General features: G+C 39.9%; 1 protein-coding gene across 2 annotated transcripts in view; it reads right to left on the minus strand.

The window, feature by feature from the left end:
• The window catches only part of LOC140364797 (protein disulfide-isomerase TMX3-like), a 92,309-nt gene that overhangs the window by 35,720 nt on the left and 30,618 nt on the right, over nucleotides 1–25,971 (minus strand). For both annotated transcript variants that reach the window (XM_072451160.1, XM_072451159.1), the window contains exons 10-13: nucleotides 13,681–13,779; nucleotides 7,993–8,050; nucleotides 7,729–7,782; nucleotides 325–381 (exon numbers count right to left, since the gene is read on the minus strand). In XM_072451160.1, the coding sequence (XP_072307261.1) occupies nucleotides 325–381; nucleotides 7,729–7,782; nucleotides 7,993–8,050; nucleotides 13,681–13,779 (268 nt within the window). The remainder of the gene's footprint in view (nucleotides 1–324; nucleotides 382–7,728; nucleotides 7,783–7,992; nucleotides 8,051–13,680; nucleotides 13,780–25,971) is intronic.

Below are 25,971 nucleotides of genomic sequence, written 5' to 3' on the forward strand. Positions count from 1 at the left end.
TTTCTGACAAGCTATTAAGACACGCGGGTGGTATATAGATCTACCGGTAATCCACCCGTGCCATGTATCTGCATTTAACTGTATCTGAGCCGATTTACATGAGTCTTTTATTGGAGCTGGAAGGGGGTTAAACTGGCCAGAAGTGCTAGAAATAAAAATTAGAGTTTGGTGTAATTGACTTCTTCTTGGAGAGCTCGGGGAATGGCAGGAGCGAGGATGAACAGTGAGATAAGACGATGTCAGACAGGGAGAGGGAGAAAAGGGACATTTAAGGGACATGTGTGCACTTTTAGGAGGACGGTGTAGAAAATATGACGGACTTACCCCATGATGAGGCTGTTGATGTAGTCGTTTCCATCCATGTGGCCAAACTGGAAGTCTCTGCAAGAAGAAAAACAAAAGTTAGGGTAAAGAGTAGTTAAAAATCTTGATAGGTTATATATTGTTACAGGGGGAAAAAACACCTAAAATTATAATATTGAAATGCAAGAAGAGCTGCAACAAATAAACTGCTGATTTCAAACACTAAAGTTAGTATCCGTTCAACCCTCTACAAAAAAATACAAAAATATCCACACTAGTGCAAAGAAATGGTACACACGATAAATACTGACCCTCAAAGTCAATATAGTAAATATTGTAACAGTCCTACCAATGAGTTTACTTTGATCTTTAAATGTCCTCCAGCATTCCAAAAGTGGTTTTCCTTGAGACAAAATGGCAGAACTGGGAAATTTCTGGTTGGAGGGCAATTCCTTACAAACTATTCTGACTGTTCAAATCAACAGGTTTCATTTGATAATGCTCCCCCCAAACCAAGCATTCATCAAAACTGACAAGAAGAGCGTTTAAAGATAAAAAGTACGACAATAAATAAATGTTTTAATATGCATGGAGACAGATTTGTTTTTTATCATAGACTTTAACCATGTTATCACATTGTTCCCTCATCAAAAACATATCTGGAGTTGCATTTAGTTTTATTTCACACATATTTCATTAATCCTGTATATAAGATCTTGCTCTGAGCCTCACAAAACACTTGGTTTCAAGTTTACCGAATTTGTGATGACAAATGTAGAAATCTGGAGGTCTTCCACGCCGTTTTAACTTCATAAATCATCACCAAACTCTTTTAATACAATATTCATACAAATGTGTGCTTGTATTAGCATCTTGGGGCAAGCTAGCTTTCATTTGTGCTGCCAGTAGATGGAGTGTTAACACCAAATCTTGATGAGGAACACCTGACATGTTATGCATGCTTTTCAGTGGACACATTCATTTAAGTTCTAAAACATGAGGTTGGTAAACAAGGTACCCAATGATTAATATGTAACAATACTGCTCTACAACCCAGCAAATTATATTTACACATTTTTAAGAACATTCTTTATAACCTGACAAGCAATAACTTCAATTCCTCGAGCATGTGGATGCCAAAAAAAAAAAAAAAAGCAAAAAAAGACATTCACTCTTGCATCAACTCCACTTCCTCATCTTTTCCTGGCGAGGGAAAGACTGGTGTGATTTATCTAAACGATAAGTCGGGAGGAGGAATTCAATTTGTATCTTATTGTGCCATTCCATGTCTGAGATGAGGCTGGGGAAAAAACTGCTCCCACAAGTCGCAAGTCACTTCTGCTGAATGACTGATTATTGCACGCACATTATACATCATAGCTACATGCGGCGCGCTCGTCTCAGGAGCCCTGAACAATACTGCTGATATCAAGCATCATACAAATAACCAATATAAAATGAAAATGTGCCATGAAAAAAATCTAAATATGGTGATAATGCTGCAGACAATGGTGTAGGAATAAGGTGTAGAATAAAAAACAAATAGAAAAAGATTTGAAAGCAGTTTTAACTTATGCAAATAGGACATTTCTCCAAGCTAGATTGACACATGACTAACCAATTTTATATTGTGTGGCGTCCATTGTCCATCGATGTCCAAGTGAAATCAGGCAGTTTCAATTGTAAAACATGAAACAATAAAGGAGAGCGCATTATTCGTACTACCATATTTTTCCCCACACAAAGAACTCTATATTAAATATTTTAGAATCATTGTTTGTCGGGCTCATAGCGTTTTTTTCTACTTTCATTTCCATCTTCTGGCATGATTAACAGTTTCTCCGCCTGGATACATCAATATACTATAAGTCTACGGAAAAAAGACTTCTTTACAAAAACATTACAATAAAGTATTCATCACGCAGGAGCGCTTGTACACACTAGACAAGTCGCAAAATAATACAGTGGAGTTGTAGACCAAATCCAACAAAAATCAATATATTTATCAATACACAATTTGCCGTCAAGAATTCCTGCCTAAGGATAAAATAACATGGCATTTTGTTTTTTAAACTAGGGCTGGGAATTAATAAATTAAAAAAATTCAATGACTCATGTTCAAAAACAGAATTAATCAGTTATTTTCTTAATTATGATGCACCAAGTTGTAAATTTAGGCATTCCATGCTTTAATACTGAATGAGAAATTAACACTTAAACAGGCCTTCAATGAAAAAGCTGTTAATAATGGTCAGTTTTTCCATTCAGCTCGACCGGCCTATGAATATTTGATACCATTGCCTACTTGATTAATTTAGTAGGTTATGTTTTAGACAAAAGAAAGAAAATGGTCATAAAAATAAGCGGCACATTTGCATCTATATGAACCAATTTTGTCTGTTAGCAGCAACAGTAAGTGGGACGTGTAGATTTTTATGTAACATTCAGGAAAGGTCAGAAAAAGAAAGGAGAAATTTGGTGGACACAACCCACTCAGGCTCCGAGTGGAAGTGCGGCGCTTGGCTGTGAAGTCTGAAAGGGCATCTGATAAATGATTGCAATACCACTGAAAGGAGACATACTTCATTCTGACCTTTCACTGTTTAGAACTTTAACCGTTTCTGTGAACAATTTGATAATGAACAGGTAGAACGCACCATGGAAAATATCATGTTTAAAATGAGCAAACAAAATGGATGATCATTAACCATTGAGCCGCTGTTGCACCTATAACCACCTATAACCTTGTTCCGATACCCGTCTGATACCTCAGTGTGTGGATAAAAATCACTGAGACCTGTAAAAAAGATGTTCATCCTCAGAGCGCAAGGTTAATTTTGTAAAATAAACTCAGAGTGCTGCTGCTGTCAGTTAATTTGACCAAAGTTCTGCTTCCACTCCAAATGCTAAATGGCATTAAGGCGGTAACACAGATCTCTTTTCTGTCATTATTTCTATTTTTAGTAGTTACTGTAGTCTTCAGAACCTCTAAAGTCAGTTTTCAAGCTGCACAAGTGTTAGCAGTAGCATTCGCCACAAGGTAACGTGGCGGACGTGAAGTCATGGGTGGGTAATCACAGACCGCACGTTATGGTAGGGTTGGGCAATACGGGGATAAATAATAACTGAATAATTATCTTATCATTTTGACAATGACAGTGTTTCTTTAGTTATATCAACTTATCGTGATTCAGTAATTTTCCATTGAATGAGTAAACCCACCCTTTCTCACCCATTCCTCCTATTGGTCAGCCTCAGTAAGACTCCAAATGAGTGACAGTTGGATTTAACCAATTGCAATGAATTGTGAACTTTCTGAAGCAGCAGATAATTTGCTCTTCAAGGCAATATAAATTTACCAATATGATTTTATTTTTATCATATACTCGACCCCTACTTTATACTGTGTTTTTTAAGATTGCTTTTCGCGTTTCAGTGCTAATGCTAACCTAAATTGAAACTCAAATAAGAAATAAAATCATTGATGAATATACAAATAAGGACAAGCCAATTGTTTTTGTGTACAAAATGATTCAGACTGGCGGTATTTGAAATTGGATAAATAAATGTATTTAAGGATTTTGGACTCAAATCAAGTACCAATTGGGACAAGTACCAAAAGAGCCAGTTGGTTAGAGTACTCCGTGGTATTGGAACAACTCCTTCTTAAAACATTTATGACTCTTTCTAACCTACAACAAAAATAATTCATTGGAATATTTACTGGCCCGATATTTGCATTTTCCCACCCTGAACACTTTTTCACCTTTTTTCAACGTATTAGCACTACCGTTGTAATGGCACTTCCGGTCCAGTGGGAATTCCGTTGGTTTAGATGGAGAATGAGGGAAAAGTCTTGCCGAATAAAATATGCTATAAAGTAGATTGATTTGTGTAAAATGTCCAATGTTCATGTGACCAACAAGTCAACAATGCACTGGGCGGCCCGAAAACGGCTTTTTAGTCTGTGTAGAACTTATTTTCTCTCTATGTTCACTAATACAACCAGAAGAAGGATTACGTCATATAGCAGCGCTCAGACGGGCTTCCGGAACAAGGTAGAGAGCAAAAATGTAAATCAAAATCAGCCTAAACGATCACCAGAGCTCATCAGCTATCGGTTTTCTCTGAATTCTCTTTCATGAACAAAACCATGATGAGCCATAATGTTTATTTCAGTTAATTATTTAAATAAGACGAGTTAAACGCTTTATTTGGATTATTAAACTTTATTCTTAGTCAAAGTTGTGATTATTAGGATATTATTGTTAATTGTAATCACTTCAGTCGTTATTTCTGTCACAATATATGACAAAGTGTGACAAAGTGTGATCACTACAATCCTATTTAGTGCTAGGCCGGGATCAAGCGAAACCATTTTCTACTTTATGCTCTCAAAGCTCTGCCTGCAAACTGACTCAAGTGGCCCGAATCCACCGTCACCCAGCAACTGTCACTTCCAGGCTCTCATATGTATTTTAATCCCCCTCTGCGCTGGCTAATCTCGCAGAGTGCATTTTGCATTCGCCGACACTCTCCCCTGCACGGCCAAACCCAGCTAAATATCATGACATTTATTACCTCTTTGAACGGGCATGCTCTTATTCCAATTCAGACATCAATCAACGTTAGAGTGCTGCACCCCCCTCCCACCAGCCGGGGGCGATAGGGGCGCCTGCCGTGTAATTACGCGTGGAGTCTAGGTGCGTTGCGAGGGCTCTGATCTCAGTGGGGATCTCGGGCTCGCCAGTCTTCAAAAAAAAAAAAAAAACACAACTAGCTAGCGTAGCGTGTCGGATGGCTGTCTAATTGAAGATAGGGATCTGTGTAATTCCCTTTAGCGCTAATAGGAATGCCTGGAGAGAGGAGGGGGCTTTGATCACTGCGCTGGCGTACACCTTTATTCAAAAGCGTCGGGGGGGAGGCGGTAATAGGGAACATTTTCAGAAACTTAAGCGGAACAAAACAGGATCGAATTTAGTTTTTTGTTGTAATGATGTGTTCAAAGAGGAAGCTTGCAAGAGCGGAGCAAGTTCATCTTCACCCGAGGAGACATGTTTGTTAGAGTGCACATATGATACATTATTGTTTGTATTGTTATTAGCCTTTAAACATGCAATAGAGTACCTTTGCTTTGGCGTTTCATGTTTTAGAACGTGAAAAATGAGTCTACAACAAGCACACATTACTTTTTATCTGTAAATCCCTCTGCAACAGGTAGATTTGACGGAGGGAACATACAAACCTAGATTGCCATGGCATACTAATGCAGGCATACGGTTGTGATGAACACTATTTTGACGGCAGAAGTCATTAGAACGAGGCAATATTTATGGAATTTAAATCATTGCAGAAAATCTCTGAGCTCTACCTATGACATCAAATTTGGGGTGTTTTTGTCAGAGCGGAGAGGACTTACTAAACAGGATTAGCATTAGGGGCAGTAATGTAACACTTGGATACCAACTGGCATAAAACACCAAAGAAGAAGAAGAAGAGCAGACTTGCATGGATGAAAACAATTACAACTCCAGGTACGGTATGTTTTGATGACGGAACATGGTTAAAAGCTCCAAAAAGTACATTTAGCATAATATGTGTCTCAAAGCTGAAGTAAAAGTACAGAGGGGATGCAACAATATCGGGGGTGGACATACTTAACTTACAGTGCAGTGAACGTGAGACAATATATTTATGTTTCACCAAAATCTCTCTGCAATATAAAATTGTATCTATAGTTATAAAATAGTTTTTGACCTTGAACTCTGAACTTGTTTGTGGAAGTTCATGTATTGTTGTTTATGACCTGCAGCAGTATTGATTGACCTCTCAATCAAAGTTTTGCAGCTGGAGTTTTAAACAAAGCTGTGTAACAATAGCACCATGGAAACTAAATGCCTCTCCTCCCATCACGGCTCCAGCTCAAGATTGGTTGATTGGCGAGCTTTTTGTGTGCTTTTTGTTGCCTGAAGCAGAAACAGAATTCATATGCAATCTTAAGGTTGAATGGATGATTTTTTTGGCCCAAATCCGAGTCTTATTTCCTCATGGCGTGGACTGCCAATTAGTCCTGCCACGTATCAATCATAAAACGCACCTACCGCTCAACTGCAGCCTCGTGCGGCTCGTCCCAACGTTTCCGCATGTCTAAGCGCATTGATCTATGATAATATAGTTCCCTCAGTGTACGGAATAAAATGAAGACAGAGAAAGACAGTTCGAGCTGACTCAGAAGACGGAAACCTATGGGAGACGAGCTGCGACGCGATCCGTTGCGCTAATAAACAAACGCACGTGTGTGTTGTATCAGTCCACACGGGGGAGTGGAATGTGCACTTCCGCCTGCGTTCTCAAATCGCAGAAAAATCGTCCATTGCGCCTTTAAGCCAGGTGTCCATTATAAGAAACGGGTCATACTGTACATATCACTGTGACACAGGGACAACTATTGCACGACTAAAGACGAGCTGCAATTTATATCGAGCAGTGTCAGTCACCTGCGACCCCGAAAGGGAACAAGCGGTAGAAAATGGATGGATAGATGGAGTGTCTGATATTTATACATTATCACGATTTATTAATCTACGACAACTGTGAACGGAACCAGTCTCACACGTTTGTATTTCACCTACCAACTTTCTGAGCGCAAAACCCTTGTTAGCACGTAGCGCCAACCTCAGCTAATTTGACCATTTTAAATTTCTTACGTCTTATAGTGTGACATCCACAAATCTTTAGGATGAAATAAAAAACATGTGCAGTGGACACCGGACTTTAGAATACTCAGGACTAACATTTACCCAATACATTTTAAAAACACACAAACCTAACCTAAACTTAACAAATACAAATCAAGTAAAAACTCAATTCGAATAAGAAATTAAAAAGAAAGCTAAACTAAACTGAACCATGTGAAAACTATATGTGGGTTTGAGTCACGTGACCATTTCCTGTTATGGACTTGCTTTGGCAACAGTCCTCATTTTTTAGTATACATTTCAACTAAATATTGTAACTTTTGAGTCACAGCCATGAACAGGATTCCAATGCAAAAAAAACAAATACAAAAGCAGTTTATTTTTTGTTTTTAATAACTAGGTCCCCTCAGAGCGTCGTTTTTAAATCTGCAACTCATCCGCGCTCGTTACGGCTCACCCAGCGCACGGCGGAAACAGAACATTATGCATTAATACGAGCTGCCGAGCCGGGGCTTTGACTGACAGCAGAAAAGAACACCTATATTTGGAAGCTGACATTTTGCATAATTACCTTTGCACTGAACCTTGGTGAGAAAAAACAAAACAAATTAAAACCAAGACGTGCCCCTGACAAAGGCTGCGTGGTGAATACTATTTCTCCCTTGTGAGCGCCCTGCAACCAATGTTCAAAATTCGGGTTCGACCTCTACATCCGTGCATGCTTTACCTGTTAAAATCTTCTCTGTACTCCTTCGCCACCCTCTGGATCCAGCCCTTTAATCTGAAAGCAAATAAGAAGCGATTGAAATGCCACATAAGATGGCAGCGTGACCTTATTTTTAGCCCACGCATGCAATTTGTGGCTAGCGTGGAACAATAACTGGCACTTTGTATCTTTATTTGAGAGCAGTTAAATGCGCCTGTTGCGGTGGCGTGGGGATTACAGGCCGCTGGGGTTTTTGTAGCGTTTTAATTTCAGGCTTCTCTGTACCTGCCACTCTCCTCCGTGGGGTCCTTCTCGTTGATGACTGCGATGGCCACCAGTTTGCCTGAAGGAGACAGACGGGTGGCAAATTACAAAATGACACAGAACACATGAAATGGTGCGTGAGAGGCACGTGTGAAAGGACAGAACATTAAAGAAATAATTACACACAATTAAAGGTGCACTGTCTCTGGTGGGGGGTCCGACACCTGCGTATCTCCAAAGATATTAAAGTTAAGGTGTACTTTATTAATTCCTCATGAGGGAAATTGATTCTCTGCATTCGACCCATCCTTCAATGCCAGATGGCTGTCAGGTACAGCGATCTTTGACTTATACGATCACTATATAAAAAAATAAATAAAAAAACACTGTTGCTAAAAGTAAAGTTTCAAGCCGCTTCTTGGACCACCACCAACACGTTCTCACACACACTTCATTCAAGCCTCTCAAACTTTATAAAACAGAGATTAATGATGAAATTAAAATATACACAATCGTAAATACCCCCCTTAAAATGCAACCAATCTTCATATTGAACTCCCTGGTTTCATTTCAATCTTCAACTAGACATATGAAAGGTCATTAAATCTATGTCAAGAGTTGCATTTTGGTCTAGGTTAGAGTGCCAGCCTGCCCTCCAGTGGTCAGTAGTGGTCACTGATGGGATTATAGCAACAGCCAGGCCTTGGGGGAAAAAAATAATTAAAAGCATGTTTGTTTTTTTTTAGGTCAGGGATGTCTTTTACCCTTACTGTGAGTGTAAGCATCTCCACAAACTCGTACTTGGCTACCTGCTTGACTCCATGGAAATGTTCCTTGGGCTATATTAGTTATTAACTTGACTTGTAGAACTCAGTTCAGTGCACTACACAATCTGGAAAGGCTCTCACTGAAAGAGATCCATACGATCAAACAAATATTCAATGCCAATTGGTTGTAGCGTCACAACAACAGAACAAGCTGAGAAATCTAAGTTTTGTTGCACAAAGTGACTATGTGCACATTTTTAAAAAACAAATTGGGCAGTTTAGGGTGCTGCCCTGTGATTGGTCCAGTCTACGCACCTCAAGTGGTTCTGGCACGATCACAATCGAATGCAATAGCAAGAGCCCAACTAGATGGATTCTCAAAATGTGTGAAAATTGAGAGATTTCATGCAGCTGGCCAGGTTGCCACATGTTGCACAGTATGGTTTTCATTTTCCATTTCCATGGAATCCTGCAGGAGACATTCCACCTCAGTTACAGGGCTGCTTTAAGTTACAGAATTTCCACTGCAAGCAAGTCTTATGTTAAAAAAAATAAAGTACTAACCCCGTTTGGACTTACACATGTTCTGAAATACGATGTAGCAGTTTTTCCAATGGTAACGCTCCTGGATGTGTTAAAAATGTGAGCATTTAATCAGAGTGTAATTTTGTCATGAACTTCTAAAATATCATTATTCATTTAATTTTCCCCGCACATACTCCCGATTTTGGTTGCTGTGGTAACATTGCTGATAATTCCTCTAGCTCTAATGATGCTCCTTTATTACAAGTGGCTAAAGCAGACTTCGTTAAATATGACTGGCAAAAAGCTCATTAGGAGATGCCCAGCTCTTTCCTGTGGAATGAGCTTCACCCTTTGTGCTTTTAGGCTCAGAGCGGACGACCCCGAGGTTAAAGCTGCAGCATAACACCGCCCTGAGCTGGGTTTCTGTTACAGCACAGGTCAACTGCTTAACATTCGTATATACAGTGCCAACTATGAGTCTGATTCTACGAAAAACATTCAAATAGTGCAGCTAATGAGCGATAGAGACAAAAAAGAATATCTAAATTACCCCGTTGACAGTATTCAGATGATATCATGAAACAAGCAAAAACGTAGACCACGACAACACATTCTGAAGGATGATATATTGCTACAGAAAATATCACGATCAATTATGATACTGAAATGACTGAAATGACTCTATGACACAACAACCATAAAGCTGGATAATCCTAGTAATCCTATCGTGACAGGCCAACCATTTGAAGTACCGGTATCTGTTAAACTGTGTTGAATATCACTTTGTATTTAACTCTTACATTACGACAGCAAAATCCAGGAATCTAGGACTTTATGGGGCTGTTCTGTGACAAGCATGACTGTTCTTTCATGCTTGTCCTGTTCTTGACACTACAGGATTGAGCAATTTGGTAAAAAAAAAATCCAACGGCATTTTTCTGACAAACACCGAGATTAGGACTCAGTTCAAAGATCACATTTTAGAAACATTCACGCTTGAGAGGAGGCTGAATTCTGACCTGCTAAACTATTACAAGAACCCCATGTGTTTTCGACCGTGTTTGCAAAGGTCTAAACTACAGGGTTAGCAGATTTTTGACAGTATTAAACAGAATATCATCCCTCAGACCGGTTTGCCTTCGAGTGCTTTGCTGAATGCATTTCCGTGCTTGGGGCCTGGTTCTGGGTCCATGGGCAGAGGTCTGCTACGACACCTTAATAAATAAAATCATACCTCAATTATACTTTTTACATCCTAAGGCCACGCACACAAAAATAAATAGTGATTCCAGGTTCGTGGAGCTGTGGGACATGGCTAATGCTAGAGTAAACAGAAAACTACTTCCAGTTTGTAGTCAGCTTTTTCTGCATTTTTTCCACTTCTTTGCACTTCGATGCTGCGGTTTCACATTTCTTTATGTAATGCATTAGGTTTGGTAGATGTTAGGTGCATTATGCACAGGAAATATAATGTTTCTGTTCAGGAAACAGCTGTTGCTTACAAGCACTAGCTTTATACGTTGAACCGAATTCCTTAGTAAAATAAACTATCATCACTGGAAATACAGCGGTTTATCACAAGATCAAGTTACGGTTTGAGGTGAAAGTACCATTTTCTGTTTTTGCCGTCTTGTCTTCACTTCACCAAACGTGAAGCAGCTACAACCGAGCGGGGTCCGATTTGGATCGATTAAACAGGTGGGTAGGATTCACTTAAGTCAGTGGAAGCACATTCGACCTGTATTGATTCGCTCCTTAGCAAAACAGCGGAAACATGTTTGTAGCGATCAATTAAACTACAATTTAGATTTGATTGTGCCTAATCTTGAAGCCCTAGTTTGCACTGAGGGTTCATCCAACTAAAACAATCACAAGTCACAACAATAAATATAGCCAGTCTGTAAAGAAATTAAAGGTGCCATAGATTTTGAGTCACACATGTTTTCACACATAATTCTATGAGCTAAAGCTGTGGCAGAATACCGCCAACCCACACCCACACAGAGCGATTGTGAAATATGATTCAGATGCATTTTGAACTGAAAATCATAGACCATAACTCCATCATCAGAATTGTAAAACACTATGGTTAGTCAATACATTAATCCCATAGCTCACATCTCATAAGATTGTAGTATTTACAGTAAAGTAAGGCTGGAACTGTGAGTGTCAATACGACATTCAAAAGGGACAAAATCCCTGATTTAATAAGGAAAGCACAAGGCATCATTTCAGTGCCATTAAGCTGACGATTAACACAGGACAATATTTAGTTTGGGCACATGCAATACTAAGGTATGCTATAATTAGATAAGTGCTTATATTGCATGCCAATCCACAAGTTCTGAACTATAACATCAGATCACGTTACATTTTGTTCAAGGGAAACCATGACATTGATTTAAAACAAAATGGCTGACCTGACATTTGAAGGTACTTTTTTCTCATCTCACAGCATTAATTTAGTTCCATTAAGGCGACAGTTCATGTTACAAGTTTAGTTACAAGTACAGAACGCACAGCGGGAGCTTTGGAACATAATAGTGTAATGTTCCAGTATTAAATATATAGCTCATTTAAATAGAAGCGCTCCACACGGCTAAAGTGTGTGCTTTTAATTACAACCGGTATGGGGTAGATTGAAGAGTTGGCGTTGAATAGTGGGGAGGTAAATGTTAAACGTTTAGACAGAGGGTCAAGCAGAATAAAAGCAAGTATGTCAACTTTTATAGCTTTATTTGAAAGTAAACTGAAGCTTCTATTGACACTGAATTGAATTGACTATTATTATAGAGTAGCTGCTGGTTTCAAAAATAGATAATGTGGCAACATGCATTCATCAAAATTACAAAAGAGGCATATTTGAAGTCAAGTGATGTATATATGCACTGAACCAGTTAAAAATATACAATACTGTGTATTAGAAATGCATTTGTAATCAATATTGACTGGCTAAAACTTTTAGCTTTTTAAAAGCTATAAGTAATGACCACCTAAGAGAAAATAAATACAAGAAAAAGTCAAGAAATCATGTTTGATAATATCATAAATTACCTTCAAAAGACCAGGACAAATTTTTGTTTCTTCAATTTTTACTTATTTTTTTTTAACTGCAAGTTACCAAAAGTATTTTTTTCCCTCCAGAATTGCACAGATAAAACAATGTTCATAGGGACTTGGCAATGTCCCAGCATCCCGTGTTCTTAGACAAATGTCCCACAAAAAAAAAACTAACAAAAAAAGTATAAACCTGGAGGAGTTCCAGAGTGAAGGAAAGATCTGACTGCCTCAGATGGACAGACGGAGCGAGATAGACAGTGGAGCTGGAGCCACTCAGGAGGAGAACCAGGTGTTTTGGTTGTTGTTCAAGTACTGATGCCTTCCACATGATGTCATCAACATGAGCTAACTGGAGGCACTGCTCTGTCTGAAGTTAGACATTAATCTCAGCTTTGTTTTAACACAATCTGTCCATAAAGATCTGACTTAGTTAGAACTGCAGCGGATTTGTGATGTCCTTTTCAAATCACATTAAGTCACGAGCAGTTAGCATTAGCCAAATTGTTTTTAAGTTCAGTCAACTATATTGTTTGGTTGAACTCAAAACGCCATAACAGGATTATGAACGCTTGGATCGGTCCCAGGCTCCTGAAAATGTGTCATTAAAATCGATGTGGTATTTCTTACAGTTCAAACGTTGTAAATGAGCACATTTTATTTATTTCCATCCATCCATCCATCCATTTTCTACCGCTTGTTCCCTTTCGGGGTCGCGGGTAACACAGAGAGATCATGTGATGTTGGGAATCGAACCCATGATCTCCTTGGGAGGCAAGAGCACTAACCGCCTTTGCCACGAGCACATTTTATTTCCTCCATCAAAATATATTAGAAGCAGTATTTTGTGACAAAATGAAATTGTAGCTCACTTTCCGCTTTTAAGTATCTTAGCTATCGAAAACCCAGAAAAAAAAAAGATGGAAATGCTGCTAGGATTGACTGAGCGTCGGCGGTCCACTCTGCATGTGTTTGGGGAAAAAAAACAATCGAATAGAGATTTTCAAGTGTTGCGGCTGTGATTAGATTTATTCATGTTTCAAAAATCAAGAATCACTTCAGAATGCGCAAGTTAAACACATCCAGCATTACTATTTGAGGAAAAAATATGAAAAGTTAAACTAATTGGGCCTTTTGTTGTTGCAGATGACGTTCTAGAACCTTAATAATTGTGATTCTGATTTGATTGTTTTTAATCAACCGGCTACATTAATTCATTCGTATTAGAAAAAAGCCAGCCGCACCATAACCTACACAAGGACACACCACAATGCAGCAAACCTAACAGAGGCGTATGGGGACAGTATATCCCGTGTATGTCCGGGCAGATTGGACAGTGAAGAATGCCGGCACGGCCCACCTGTTTCTCCCAGCTCGTACAGCGTGAAGCCATCGATTTGGAGGTACCCTTGGAAGCGCTCCTTGTTCACCCACGATGACAAACTGCTGTCCGTGTACTCTGCGGAAGACACAAAGACACAGGAGAAGCTTTGAGAAGAAAGAAAAAGCTGCTCCGACATTCACAGTACAGTTGGGATTAAAAAGAGCAGGAGGAGAGAGAATTGTCAGAGGAGCGTTATCCAAGAATAGATGCACGAGTCGCCTACAACGGAACATGTGTGGGTCTAAAGCAGGTCTCATTGTGAAAGCTGGAGAAGGTGTTGTATTTACTGTATCTATGTGGTGGCTGGTCACTATTTAAAGTGTGTAACTGTCACAATATTGCGTTTATAAGGGAGAGTGATGTGGAAAAAATTAAAATTGTAAACAATATTCTTTGGATTCTCCAGATAAATGCTCAAACATGCTTGTAAATGTCAACTGGACAAAAGTACTGTATAAAAGTAAAATCACAATTTGGTGTGGTTTGCGGGGGGTATTGTTTAGCGTGTTCATAATGACATCCTGTGTAAAGGTTTGGAGTTCAAGCCCCAGCTTTAGGCAAACAAAAATATACACAAAGAAAATACTGACTAGAAACAATTGCTTAAAATTGACCTTTGTTGACAAAAGATGTACAAAATTATTTGTCTCAAAATCTGTGTGAAATACTTTTTGCTCATTACATGTTTAAATAGGTACTACTTCCACCACTGCTTAAAAGTACATCTTATTTCTCCTTGATTGGAATATTTAAATGTTTCTATTCATTCCTTTGTTATCCACAAAAAACTCACTCACTAATGTTGCATAACTTCAAAATAACACTTTTCATATACCCGCCTTGGATACTCCAATCGCTTTGCATTGAATTATTCATTCGTTCCCCTCGCTGCGGTGGTAAACTACCCCAAGGCAGTTGTGACTTCAAAAGTAGACAAACACAAGAATGAAAAATGGGTAAAATCCTCCAGCTAAAGTAGTCCTGACCAAGTCTGAAGATCTGTCGATGGAGAGACACTAGATTTAGTGCATATAAACATTAAACATGCAGAAGGACAAAACAAGCACTACAAACAGAGCAGGTCAGGCATCTTACAGTACAATAAAATGCACCTTAACCATAGACTGACGGTCCCGCGTTCGCACACTTTCACACAAAGAAGGGGTGAAGTGTAGGGCTGCACAATCGCTAAAATATTGATGCAATATTGATACTGGTTGGAGTTGGTGATTGAACCATAGACCTCAGGGGGAATTAGTGGGGAAGCTCTCAAACCACTGAGAGACTGAAAGACTGAGAGAGACCCTTTTGTCATAGTTTGTCTAAGCACAAGCAATGCAAAAATAGGTCTCAGTTATTTACTTTGAAATTTGTCAAGAGAAAAAACACTTCAAGGAGAAAGAAAATATGAACAAAAGTAAAGACGTCTTCAGCTTGTCTGATCTAACAATACAAAATGAGAAACTGTGACGCTTTCTCAAACACGGACAAAAAGTGATTGCTCGATCATGTTTTGTAGTCGTTCCGATGTAACAACCGTCACTGCAAGTTGTAATTCTGCATATATACTAAATACATTTCCACACGGCAGACGTTCCCTTTCGCAGAATGCTTGTATTTTAGTTCAGCGTGTAGTATACAGCGAGTGTGGCGAGCGCATATAGAAGTATCTCCCACAACTGCACTTCAAACAAATCGCCCACCAGCCATTAAGTGAGACGTGGTGAAAACTGCACCGTGGAGCGGGAGATCACAGCGAGAACAATGAAATCTATTAAACGCCTCAGACTGACCAATATTAAACACAGCTGTTTTGATTCCCACTGTTTTTTTGGAGGCGTAAAAAGAAAACTATTTGTGCTGGTAAATGATTCTCTAGTCCACACGTATTACGCAAAGGCATTCGACTAATAGCTTTTGGTTGACATTTATATATTTGGTGAGAATGCATAATTAAGATAAGATAAGATAAGATAATCCTTTATTGTCCCACATGGGGAAATTAGCAGCTGAACAAATAATATCACAGACAAAGAAGATAATTATCTAATATCCTATGTTTGGAGGTCAAAATGTATTGTATCATGCTCCGTGTTAAGTTGTTGCCTGTATGATGGTGGTTTTTGATTGATTCTGAGAAAGTAATCCTGCCCTTGGGTTGTATACATATTTGTACAGTGCATACACCTACATTGTACTCATTCTTATCATTCGCCTAAATTGTCAACTTCTACTATGTTAAGGGCCATGCTCTTTAGTACCTTTAGTTTTGCATTTACATTTTTATATCAAACAAAACTACACTTGGATTGCTGCTGTTTAACTACCTTTGTTTTGGCAAGGGAATTACACACAGTTGGGTCTCGAAACACAGTTGTACTGATCGTGATTAGACGGGAGAAATTCACAGAACGAGTCTGGAGATGATGAATGGACTTAAAAAACAGCAGAGTGGATTCTAAAAGCCACAGATCGAGAAAACGTCAGTAATCGAGGTGATTCAGAACAAAATGTTTTTGACGCTCGGAGGGGAGAGGACTTTAAAACCAGGATTCAATAAACTAGTGTGGATGAAGCTATATGCTACTCCAGGTATGTTTTTGATGTTAGAACATAGTTAAAAGCTCAGAAAAGTCAATTTTTGGTACCTACCTACATGCCAATTTATACAACTAAGGCGAGAGTTTTTTAATAAGTTTCGCGAGCCCGCCGACGTCAAAAACGGAGATTCTAAAAATAAAAACAATTAAAATATTTTTCCGGTTATCGCGGATTTCCCGACGTTTTTTTGGCCAATACCTCATAAAAATAAAAATGTATTCTGCACCAGCATCTCCGACCTCCAACCATTTCTGCACTACCCAGAGTTCGTCAGAACGTCAGAGCTTTAAACTCTCGCAACTCACAGCTTCCTAGATCCATGAGATCGACCGGTAGCTTAACATGAAGGATGCGGGGTGGGCGTGGCTTTGGCTCGCGCTCCCCATTCATTGAACTCGTGTTCGAACGAGGAAATGAAGAATACGCGTCTTGACCGATTATATCAGAATCATTTTGTCGTTGCCATTTAAGTAGCACATGTCCTCCTCATGTGGACATGTCCAGCTCATCTGGAGTCATACGTTCTCTTCTGATCACATTGTAAGGACGCTACTTGTCCCGATGATCTGAGCTGTGTGTCATGACTCTAGCGTGGGAAAAATTTACTGCGCCATCCGCCATTGGATCAAATCACTGTGGCCAAATTTAAGCTGCTCAATAAGACATTTTCATTGCACTCTGTGTTCCTGTCAAGACTCAATAAAGTTTATCAAACCGACATGTTTGGTCACGGGATGATTCATTTTCTGAGAAGCTGTCAGTCTGGGTTAGTTTATGACATTGAAGGTATTTTTGTAAATAAGTTATTTTCAATGTCTTGCATTGACAACTATAATGATGTAGATAATGTAGAGACGTGGGAGTAGGGCCTATATTCTAAGAATCCAAGAAAATTATTTAGAATAAAATTGTATTTTTAAATTCAACTCCGACTTTTGGATGGTAGAAATGTGATTTGATAATGGGAAAATAACATTTTATTTTATTCTGTCCTTCCCTTTTAAAAATGCCAAGGAAAATCCGTGAAACAACAAATTAAAAAACTCTCGCCTAAATAATTACTATCCATCTTAAGTCGTAACAAGATATTTAAAATGACTGAACACCACAATATGGGAGGATTAAGAGGTTGCTTATAATAAATGTCAAGTGCAGTACTCATAACGACACATTAACGAGCTTGGATGACCTTTGTGCTCCTGTTACGAGTAATTACAAGAGCAGAGATGACTTGTACATGGTCCTTAAGCTCCGGGCCCCTACAGAGTACGAGAGTACAGAGACGCTCTGCATTACACCCAACATGACAGCCTCAAACCTCAACATGCTTTTAAACCTAATGCTTGTACTGCTATTAAAATGGTAATGACCCAAGAGCGAGCGCTTTTCACACATCCAGGAGTAGTGTAGTACTGCCTGCTGCTGAGCCAGACTTTGAGACGTGCTGTCCAAGTAAAAAGAAAAGAAAAAAAATCCCAAGATACCATTACAGACTTATTTGCTTCTATGTTTGTGTTGTTACATTATTAATTGCACATTTTAATGTTGCATTTGGGTGATGACCAATCCAATTTAGATTATTGTAACAGCAGTACCAAGTTTCCAATATCTAAACTATACTGTACTCATTGATACATTAGTGTACTGATCATATAGAATCAAAAAACCTCCAACAACATAAGGGCTAAAACTTGTACTGTTTATAGCCAGGGGTGTAGTCGGTGTAATGTGGTCGACTCCGGCGTCGACTGAACAACTAAAGGACGACTTGTTTGGAGGGTTAATTAGCTGATTCGGGTCATAGCAATCGTCAAATTGAAATTGAGAACGAGATTCTGTCATTTCACTTTATCAGTGATTAGGTTGGGTCTTTTTTTTAAATGGAGATCTGAAGCCAATCCTCGATCAGTAAAAGAAGAGTGGGGCAGATTATCGAAGATATGAAACATTAGAATAGCAAATGTATAGCGTATAATATGTCAACGTCAAAGTTTCTAAAGCACAGTACAATAAAATACATTAGCAACAGATAAAATACAATCAATTAAGACTGGCTCCCTGTGGCTCAGAAAATAGACTTTAAAGCAGCTCTGCTTGTGTACAAGTCTCTCCATGACCTAGCATCAAAGTACATCTGTGACATGTTAGTGCCATATGAACCATCTCGGACTCTGAGGACCTCAGGGACCGGCCTCCTGCTGGTGCCAGAGTCAGGACTAAACATGGACCGGCCTCCTGCTGGTGCCAGAGTCAGGACTAAACATGGACCGGCCTCCTGCTGGTGCCAGAGTCAGGACTAAACATGGACCGGCCTCCTGCTGGTGCCAGAGTCAGGACTAAACATGGACCGGCCTCCTGCTGGTGCCAGAGTCAGGACTAAACATGGACCGGCCTCCTGCTGGTGCCAGAGTCAGGACTAAACATGGACCGGCCTCCTGCTGGTGCCAGAGTCAGGACTAAACATGGAGCGGCCTCCTGCTGGTGCCCAGAGTCAGGACTAAACATGGACCGGCCTCCTGCTGGTGCCCAGAGTCAGGACTAAACATGGACCGGCCTCCTGCTGGTGCCAGAGTCAGGACTAAACATGGACCGGCCTCCTGCTGGTGCCCAGAGTCAGGACTAAACATGGACCGGCCTCCTGCTGGTGCCAGAGTCAGGACTAAACATGGACCGGCCTCCTGCTGGTGCCAGAGTCAGGACTAAACATGGACCGGCCTCCTGCTGGTGCCAGAGTCAGGACTAAACATGGACCGGCCCCCTGCTGGTGCCAGAGTCAGGACTAAACATGGACCGGCCTCCTGCTGGTGCCAGAGTCAGGACTAAACATGGACAGGCCTCCTGCTGGTGCCAGAGTCAGGACTAAACATGGACCGGCCTCCTGCTGGTGCCAGAGTCAGGACTAAACATGGACCAGCCTCCTGGTGGTGCCATGAGCAACATTATAAATTGGATTGTGTGTAGAACTGAAGCCAGAGCAGTGATGCCAGGACTGGAGTCATGTGTTGGGGACGTAATAGAAAGAGGCTGCAAAGAGCTGGATCAAAATGGAAATCAGGAAATACTGTAATATTTCTGTATTTGTTATTTTTTACAGTCATCTCGTCAGACATTTGATTCTTTAACATCAAGTAATACATTTGAAACCTGTTTTAAACACATTTCTGCAGAAAAGACTAACTATAGAGATCCCCTGTGCCCAAGAACTATAGGTGGAAATTTCTATAAATAAAAACAAATGGCAATCGTGAAAAGTACCTATAATGTCTATGATTCCATGATGATGATGACCAAAATACAAAAGTACATTTGGAAAACTCATCCAGGTGCACTGATGCTTCATGAGTTCAATGAGGGAAATGCTAAAATAAAGACTCACATGCACGTAGGAGTCTTAAATACAGGGGGAGCAGATTCTATAATAAGACCTCACGGCAACACAGGGATACTCTCTGCAGAGGACATTACATAACATAAATAAATCGAGTTTTTGCACTCTGCTAATTGAGACAATATTCTAATTATGGGTTTGATTTGATTAATGATTTAACCCTGAAGCCAAACAAGAACTAAGCATGCTTGGTAAGTTTCAATCTGTATTCCTCAGGTATGTTAAAAGAGACATTCCCGTCTTCTTCATAGAGCGTGCACAGCTGGCAGAATCTACCCTGGACCTCATACGGCGACGCAGCACCCAGACCAACCTCCTCTCACACAACCCCCTTCACCTTCACTCTAACTCGAGCTGTTCTCTTGGCGGGTGTCGGGCGGGCGTCCTTGCCTTCTCCTGGCTGCCCTACGGGAACCTGTCAGCGCAGGCTTTGCCCAGCAGGAGGCGCTCTGAAAGCTGAGGGCCCCGAACGCAAATCGACACCGAGATAGCAGGTGGGATGAAGAGTGATGCGGTGTCGGAGAGGTGTGAGCGAGGGGGTGGAGGGGGGAGGAGGAGAGAGGCAGGAGCGATGAAGGTTAATGACACCAGAGACCAACCATGCAAATGCCATGGAAACTAGGGAGCACCAGGGGAGGGAGACATGACAGAGAGGACTTCAAAGACCCACTCAGGGCTCTGGGAACAGGAGTGACTCAAGACTCATGAATGAAGACAGCTTTTGTACTATACTAAAGGAAACTAGAACTATAGCCGTTCTAAAATATAATACCTAAAGTCATGTCATCATGTAGCTTTTCTGGTGCAGGGTCCACTGTACAAAAAATAGCTAGCAAAAAATGTAACAATAAAAAAATAATGATAATAATGCATTTGATTTCCAGTATATTCTTCTGGACAACACGCTTTACATTGCATTATTCATTCACTCAACACCTGGTGACTATAACCTACTTCTGGAGCCACAGCTGCCCTGGGGAAGACACCAAAGGACACCACAACGTCTCACTGTGGCACCGGGTTTACACAGCGGTCTCCCATCTCAGTACTAACCAGGTCCAGTACTAACCAGGTCCAAACCTGCTTAGCGTTCAGATCTGATGAGATCAGGCCTTGACAAGCAGGTATGGCCATGTGTATTCTCACTGTGAGGGGAACTGACTTCCACAAATCACCTGCTGGTTTCACCTGCTTGTCTCCATCTTCATGGATACTTTTAATGCAGGCAAAGTAATTACCTCTACCTGGAGACTTGCAGGTGGCGGACCCTCTGAGGCAAACCGTTGGGGGAGTAGTATTCCCCCAGTTCACCCAAAGGACCCTTCGTCAGATCTTTTCTATAGCTGTAGAGTAAGTATATTGCACATGATGTAACCTGAACTTTGTAGCAGAAGGGAAAAAGTGCTAACCACTTTGGGCAATGACATCATACTCTTCTGTTAAACGCTGCCTGTCCAGAAAAAGTCAAAGAAAACTAAGCACACAAAACATCTTAGCATAGGTACAATCCTATTGGATAACAGCTACATGGGTGATGCAACACAACTGATGCAGCAAGTGTGAAAAACAAATCTCGTGATCATGGAAAAGATGTGTTTGAGAAGGATTAAATCATTGGCATCAAGCAGAGAAAACAGAAACTAATGTACTACAGATCTGAACCCCAGTGAGAGTGTTTGGGAAGAGCTGGAGAAGGCTTTGTGCAGTGGTCACTCTCTCCATCATCAACACAAGATCAACTGGTGAGAAATAATGCAACACTGGATGGAAATACAAAAGCTCATTGAAAATAATGCCACAGTTAAGCCAAGAACTTTTGGACACAGATGCTTTCTTTAAAATAAAATGTCAAATTATTAGATTATAAAATTAAGACTTTTGAAGACTTTTTAAATAAGACCTTCTGTATCTTCAAATTAGTAATACTATTCTAATGTCTATTTGATAATCACCAAGTAGAAAATCTAACCAAACAATACTTTTCTGTTGCCATTCTGTTCACCCCAACTAACTTTTCAAAGCTTTTTCATAGAAGTTTGATCAGTCACTGACATCATCAAAAAAAGCCTCCACAAGTGCGTACCCCTCATGCATCGCAGTAACACAATGTCATTAGTGAGTCGCCACCTTTTCTCTCTGTGTGCTCTCACCTTGTCATCACATTCAGAGCCTGTTAATCAGTCTGTCTCTTTAGTGCCTCATCCATCCATATTCAAAACAACTGAGCCTGGCAGCGACACGCACCAGGCTTCAGTTGTGATAAGGTTAAACTTCAACTGCCTCAAACAAGAGGGGCAACTCGCAAATGATATCTCGTTTTTAAAATCAGAACAAAACAAAAATCTTTATTGTTCTTCCAAGTGTTAGCCTGAAAGATTTAGCCAATAAATTATGTATGAGCTGCAGTGGTTGCAGTATATTTTAACAATAGACTTCAAATAGGAATCCTGCTGTTTTGATGTGCAATCAAAGCTCAGCTGAAATATCTCGACTATTGTGCAACAAAGCGTCAGGGCTTGTTTGGATGGTCCGGCAAGGCGGTCGCAGCAGGATATCAACAATGCTGTGGACTAGCAAACAAACGGGCGCTAAATTGCAACGGCGTCATTTGAATTTCAAATGCAAGTGAGTCAAGAGAAAGCAACACCAACACAAATGTTCGTTTTGTGGTTGAACAAAAAGTGTGCAGAGTTTTCATTTGATGCAAACTTGGTCGACACAGTAAATGACTCTTAGGAGTTCCTGATGCCGACTTCATTTGGTATATTGGTATTGGGATGAATATATATGATATGATGAATGAGTTTAACACTAATCGAATAACAGTTTATGTAGAAAAGATTGATTATTGATGACATCACACTCAGAATTTTATCTTTACTTAAGTTAGTTACGTTACTTTAGTTTAATTGCCATTTGCAAACCACATTGGGAAAAAAACATAACTGTACTGTAACTGTAAACTGTAACATGTAACACATAAACTGAAATAAAAAAAACTGCTAAAAAGATTATGTTGCTTAAAAAAGTATGGTTAAAGTGCAGATCAAAATTCAAAGTACAATGTTCAAGCTTGTGGGAAGAGCAATATCTTTCAACTGAAAGAAGAAGCTGGAACATGGAGGCCAGAGCGGTCGTGAATGCTTCGAGGGGCTTGGTTTAAAAATCTACATTCATTAAGAGACACAAGAACAGAAAAAACAAAACTAAAAACCAGTATTTAAAAAACGTTTCTCTTTGGCTGTAATTTTACCAAACGACACAGTGATACAGCCAACAAAAAGGCCTTCAATGGTAGAGCATCACATTTCTCCAAAGATAGTATCGGCATATTTAACGAGAAGATTACCATCATAACAAGTACAGTGATAAGTAAAACGCGTGAAAAGCATTGGCCTTAAAGTGCGAGTTTCGGGCCAGTGTACAAAATGATTGTATAGACCAAGTGTGATGTCAGGAAGTCAAATTATAAACCTCAGTAAAGTGAATCGTCAAAAAAGTTGCTTTAAATTCACCGGACCCTGCTTCTGAGGAGTTTAGACGCATTTCAAATGGTTCAAATTTTATCAAAACATAATGATTTAAACAATTATTCACAATTATTGAGACAAAACAGCAGTGCAATTCTTTTATTCTTGTGCTCTAACATGTTACTGTTCCTCAAGTTTGTGACCAACTTTACACAATTTAACATTCTGAAAGACGGAATAAAGTTAAATGTGGCAAAAACAGCCAGATAAAATAAAGTTATTTATTTAGGTCTAATTTTGTGCTACATATTGACCATAAGTAAATGTTATTTCTAAAATTGTCACAATTACTATTTTGTTAGTTTTTGGTTCTTACAATTATATTGTGGCCTGAATAATCATAATGATGGATTAACCTGATAATCTTGACATCCCAAGCACATATGGTGAACCGGTAATGAAGTCGTGGCCAAACCCGTGTCACAAAATGCATTTATTTAAGTTTCAAGTTTCATGCATTCTACCAGTTACTCTCCCAGTCCACCATGCAGCGTGAGAGGGACGAAAGTGCGCACACAATAGAACCGCCACGTCAAGTCAACAAAAATAAAAAAAACTAAACTACCTTAACGGGCCTCACAGGGCCATAAACCTGTGCTGCAGATATAAATGCCAGCCCTGGAGCTTTTGTGTGATAAACATTTAAAAGGCAGAGTGTCATGCAAAGCGAGTGTCAAAAGATACCATGGGTGCAGAGATTATTCCGGCAGTTGCTAGCGTCGCGGCGGGGACACCAGATGCTAACGACGGCATGTGGAGGCGCGTGCGACTGACAGACGGCTCGCTCTAATGTCGCTGTGGTCGATCTGTGTCACTGGAGTAAGGGACTAATGAGCAGCGAACAATTTGACTTTTACAACGTACCTCAAGGGTTCACATAGTAAAATGGATGGCTTTTAAATGGGGTTTGTGAGCAAATTTTGTCCCAGAATGACTCATGTGAAGAGAGTTTAGCACAAACTACATGTAAGATTTAAAAAAAAAAACGGTTTAATTGTGATTTCTAATGACAAAATGTTTTTACATTGAGTTTGTTAACCCTGTAGCCAACCCTGTAGTACTGCTATTAACATGTTTCGATGCATTGGATTCTGGTATTAATTTAGGAAGCATTGCACATTAAAAATGTATTAAAATGATTCATGAAAATAATCAAGATTTTCCGGAAATGTGTGTAACACCAAAGGACAAGGAACATTTTTGTTACTGTATTCACTTTTTGTTGTAGATTTTTCTATGGACGGTTCTGTATCCGTCTGTCTGAAGAAGAGTTTTGTTCGTCATGCCAGGAGTGGGACTCCATATGATGTCATGAAGGGTTTTTGACCATAACATCCAAACTTATCCCCACCAGTAATAAAAAAATGTGTTAATTTGTTAAAAAAAAAGTAACATAATTGAACTTATTCAGTGATATAATGCAAAATTCAATGTTAAACAGTGTGGGTGAATGACAATTAACTGTTCAAAACTGCAGAACTGATAAGCTCCGCCTCTTCATAGTGGCATTTCACTGTGACAAGCAGCAGATTTTGTGTTTAAGTGACTAAGTAACATTTTAGGCAATCTGGTCATCTATTTCACTTTTACTAATCCTGTTTTAAACTCTCGACTCATATGACAGGCACAGAATGAATCTGGCATATGAGAGTGTCTTTTGTCCTCGCCGTTTCACCTTCCACAAGTCCTTCAAAGCCTTAATGGTGCGTCTCCATGGCAATCCAAGACATCCTGTGAATGAGGGTCTTGGAGGAGTCGGAAGAGTCCACAATTTCTTTTGTAAAAGTCCAGTGCAAAGTGTCCCTCCTGATGCAGCGAGCCACCCTCCGGTAACGTGCGGGTGGAGCAAGCGGAGCTGAACCTGGAGACTTTGACGAAGATTAATTTTGTTCAGAGGGCAAGACACCGGGGCCCCAACCTGCCCAACAGCCACCACTGGGGCCCTTTCATCTTGGCGCTGTGCCTGGATGCTCGACAGGTCTGCTTTCAGTTGCTGAGTGGAGGTGTCGCCAAACAGGAACTCCTCGAGGAACGTGGTGAACTTATGGTGATGAGATAACAGCTAATGTGCTTCACTCAGGCAGCAGCAGCTCAACATGGCAGACACTCAAACATTTTAAAATAAACAGTGATTTGGCAGGTGCTTCCTGGCTCAACCATACACACACACTTTAGAACTTGTGGCAGGGGTGTCTTGCCCAAAGACATAACATTTCCGTGTGCTTCATTCATCAAGTGTAACCCAGGATGACCCCTTTGTTCTTATGAGTGTCGACTAAAGCAGGCATCTTTTCTACCATGTTCCAAGGTCTTTCTTTTATACAAAGACCTGTAAAAAATAACTTCTGTATAAGAAAAATTGCTAAAGAAAACATAATTACTGAAGAAAATAATGTGCCACTGTGTTCAAAATGAAATGTCAATACACCAACTTTAATAACTTTCCTTTGAAAGAGAGCAACCAATAAAAACAGACATAACTCATACTCTCTTGTCAATTTGCCCAAAAATATTTTTAGACATCCACAACCCTGTTTTACTACTAACTCATAAGGGAGCAGTGAAGTCACATTTTGTCATTCGTTAAAGCTGGGGTACCTCATTTTAACAGTGAAAGGAGGAGTATTTTAATCCGCTCCTAGCTCCAACAAACCCTTTGAATACATTAGCATTCAAATGTAACAATTTTCTGGCTACTGGGAGAACTTTTTTCAGCTTTTTCAGACCAAAAAGTGAAGCCGGGTGAAC

This window comes from Eucyclogobius newberryi, unplaced genomic scaffold (genome assembly GCF_026437365.1).
Source record: "Eucyclogobius newberryi isolate DKJ021-1_F unplaced genomic scaffold, fEucNew1.0.hap1 SCAF_18, whole genome shotgun sequence".
Classification (NCBI taxonomy): Eukaryota; Metazoa; Chordata; class Actinopteri; order Gobiiformes; family Gobiidae; genus Eucyclogobius; species Eucyclogobius newberryi.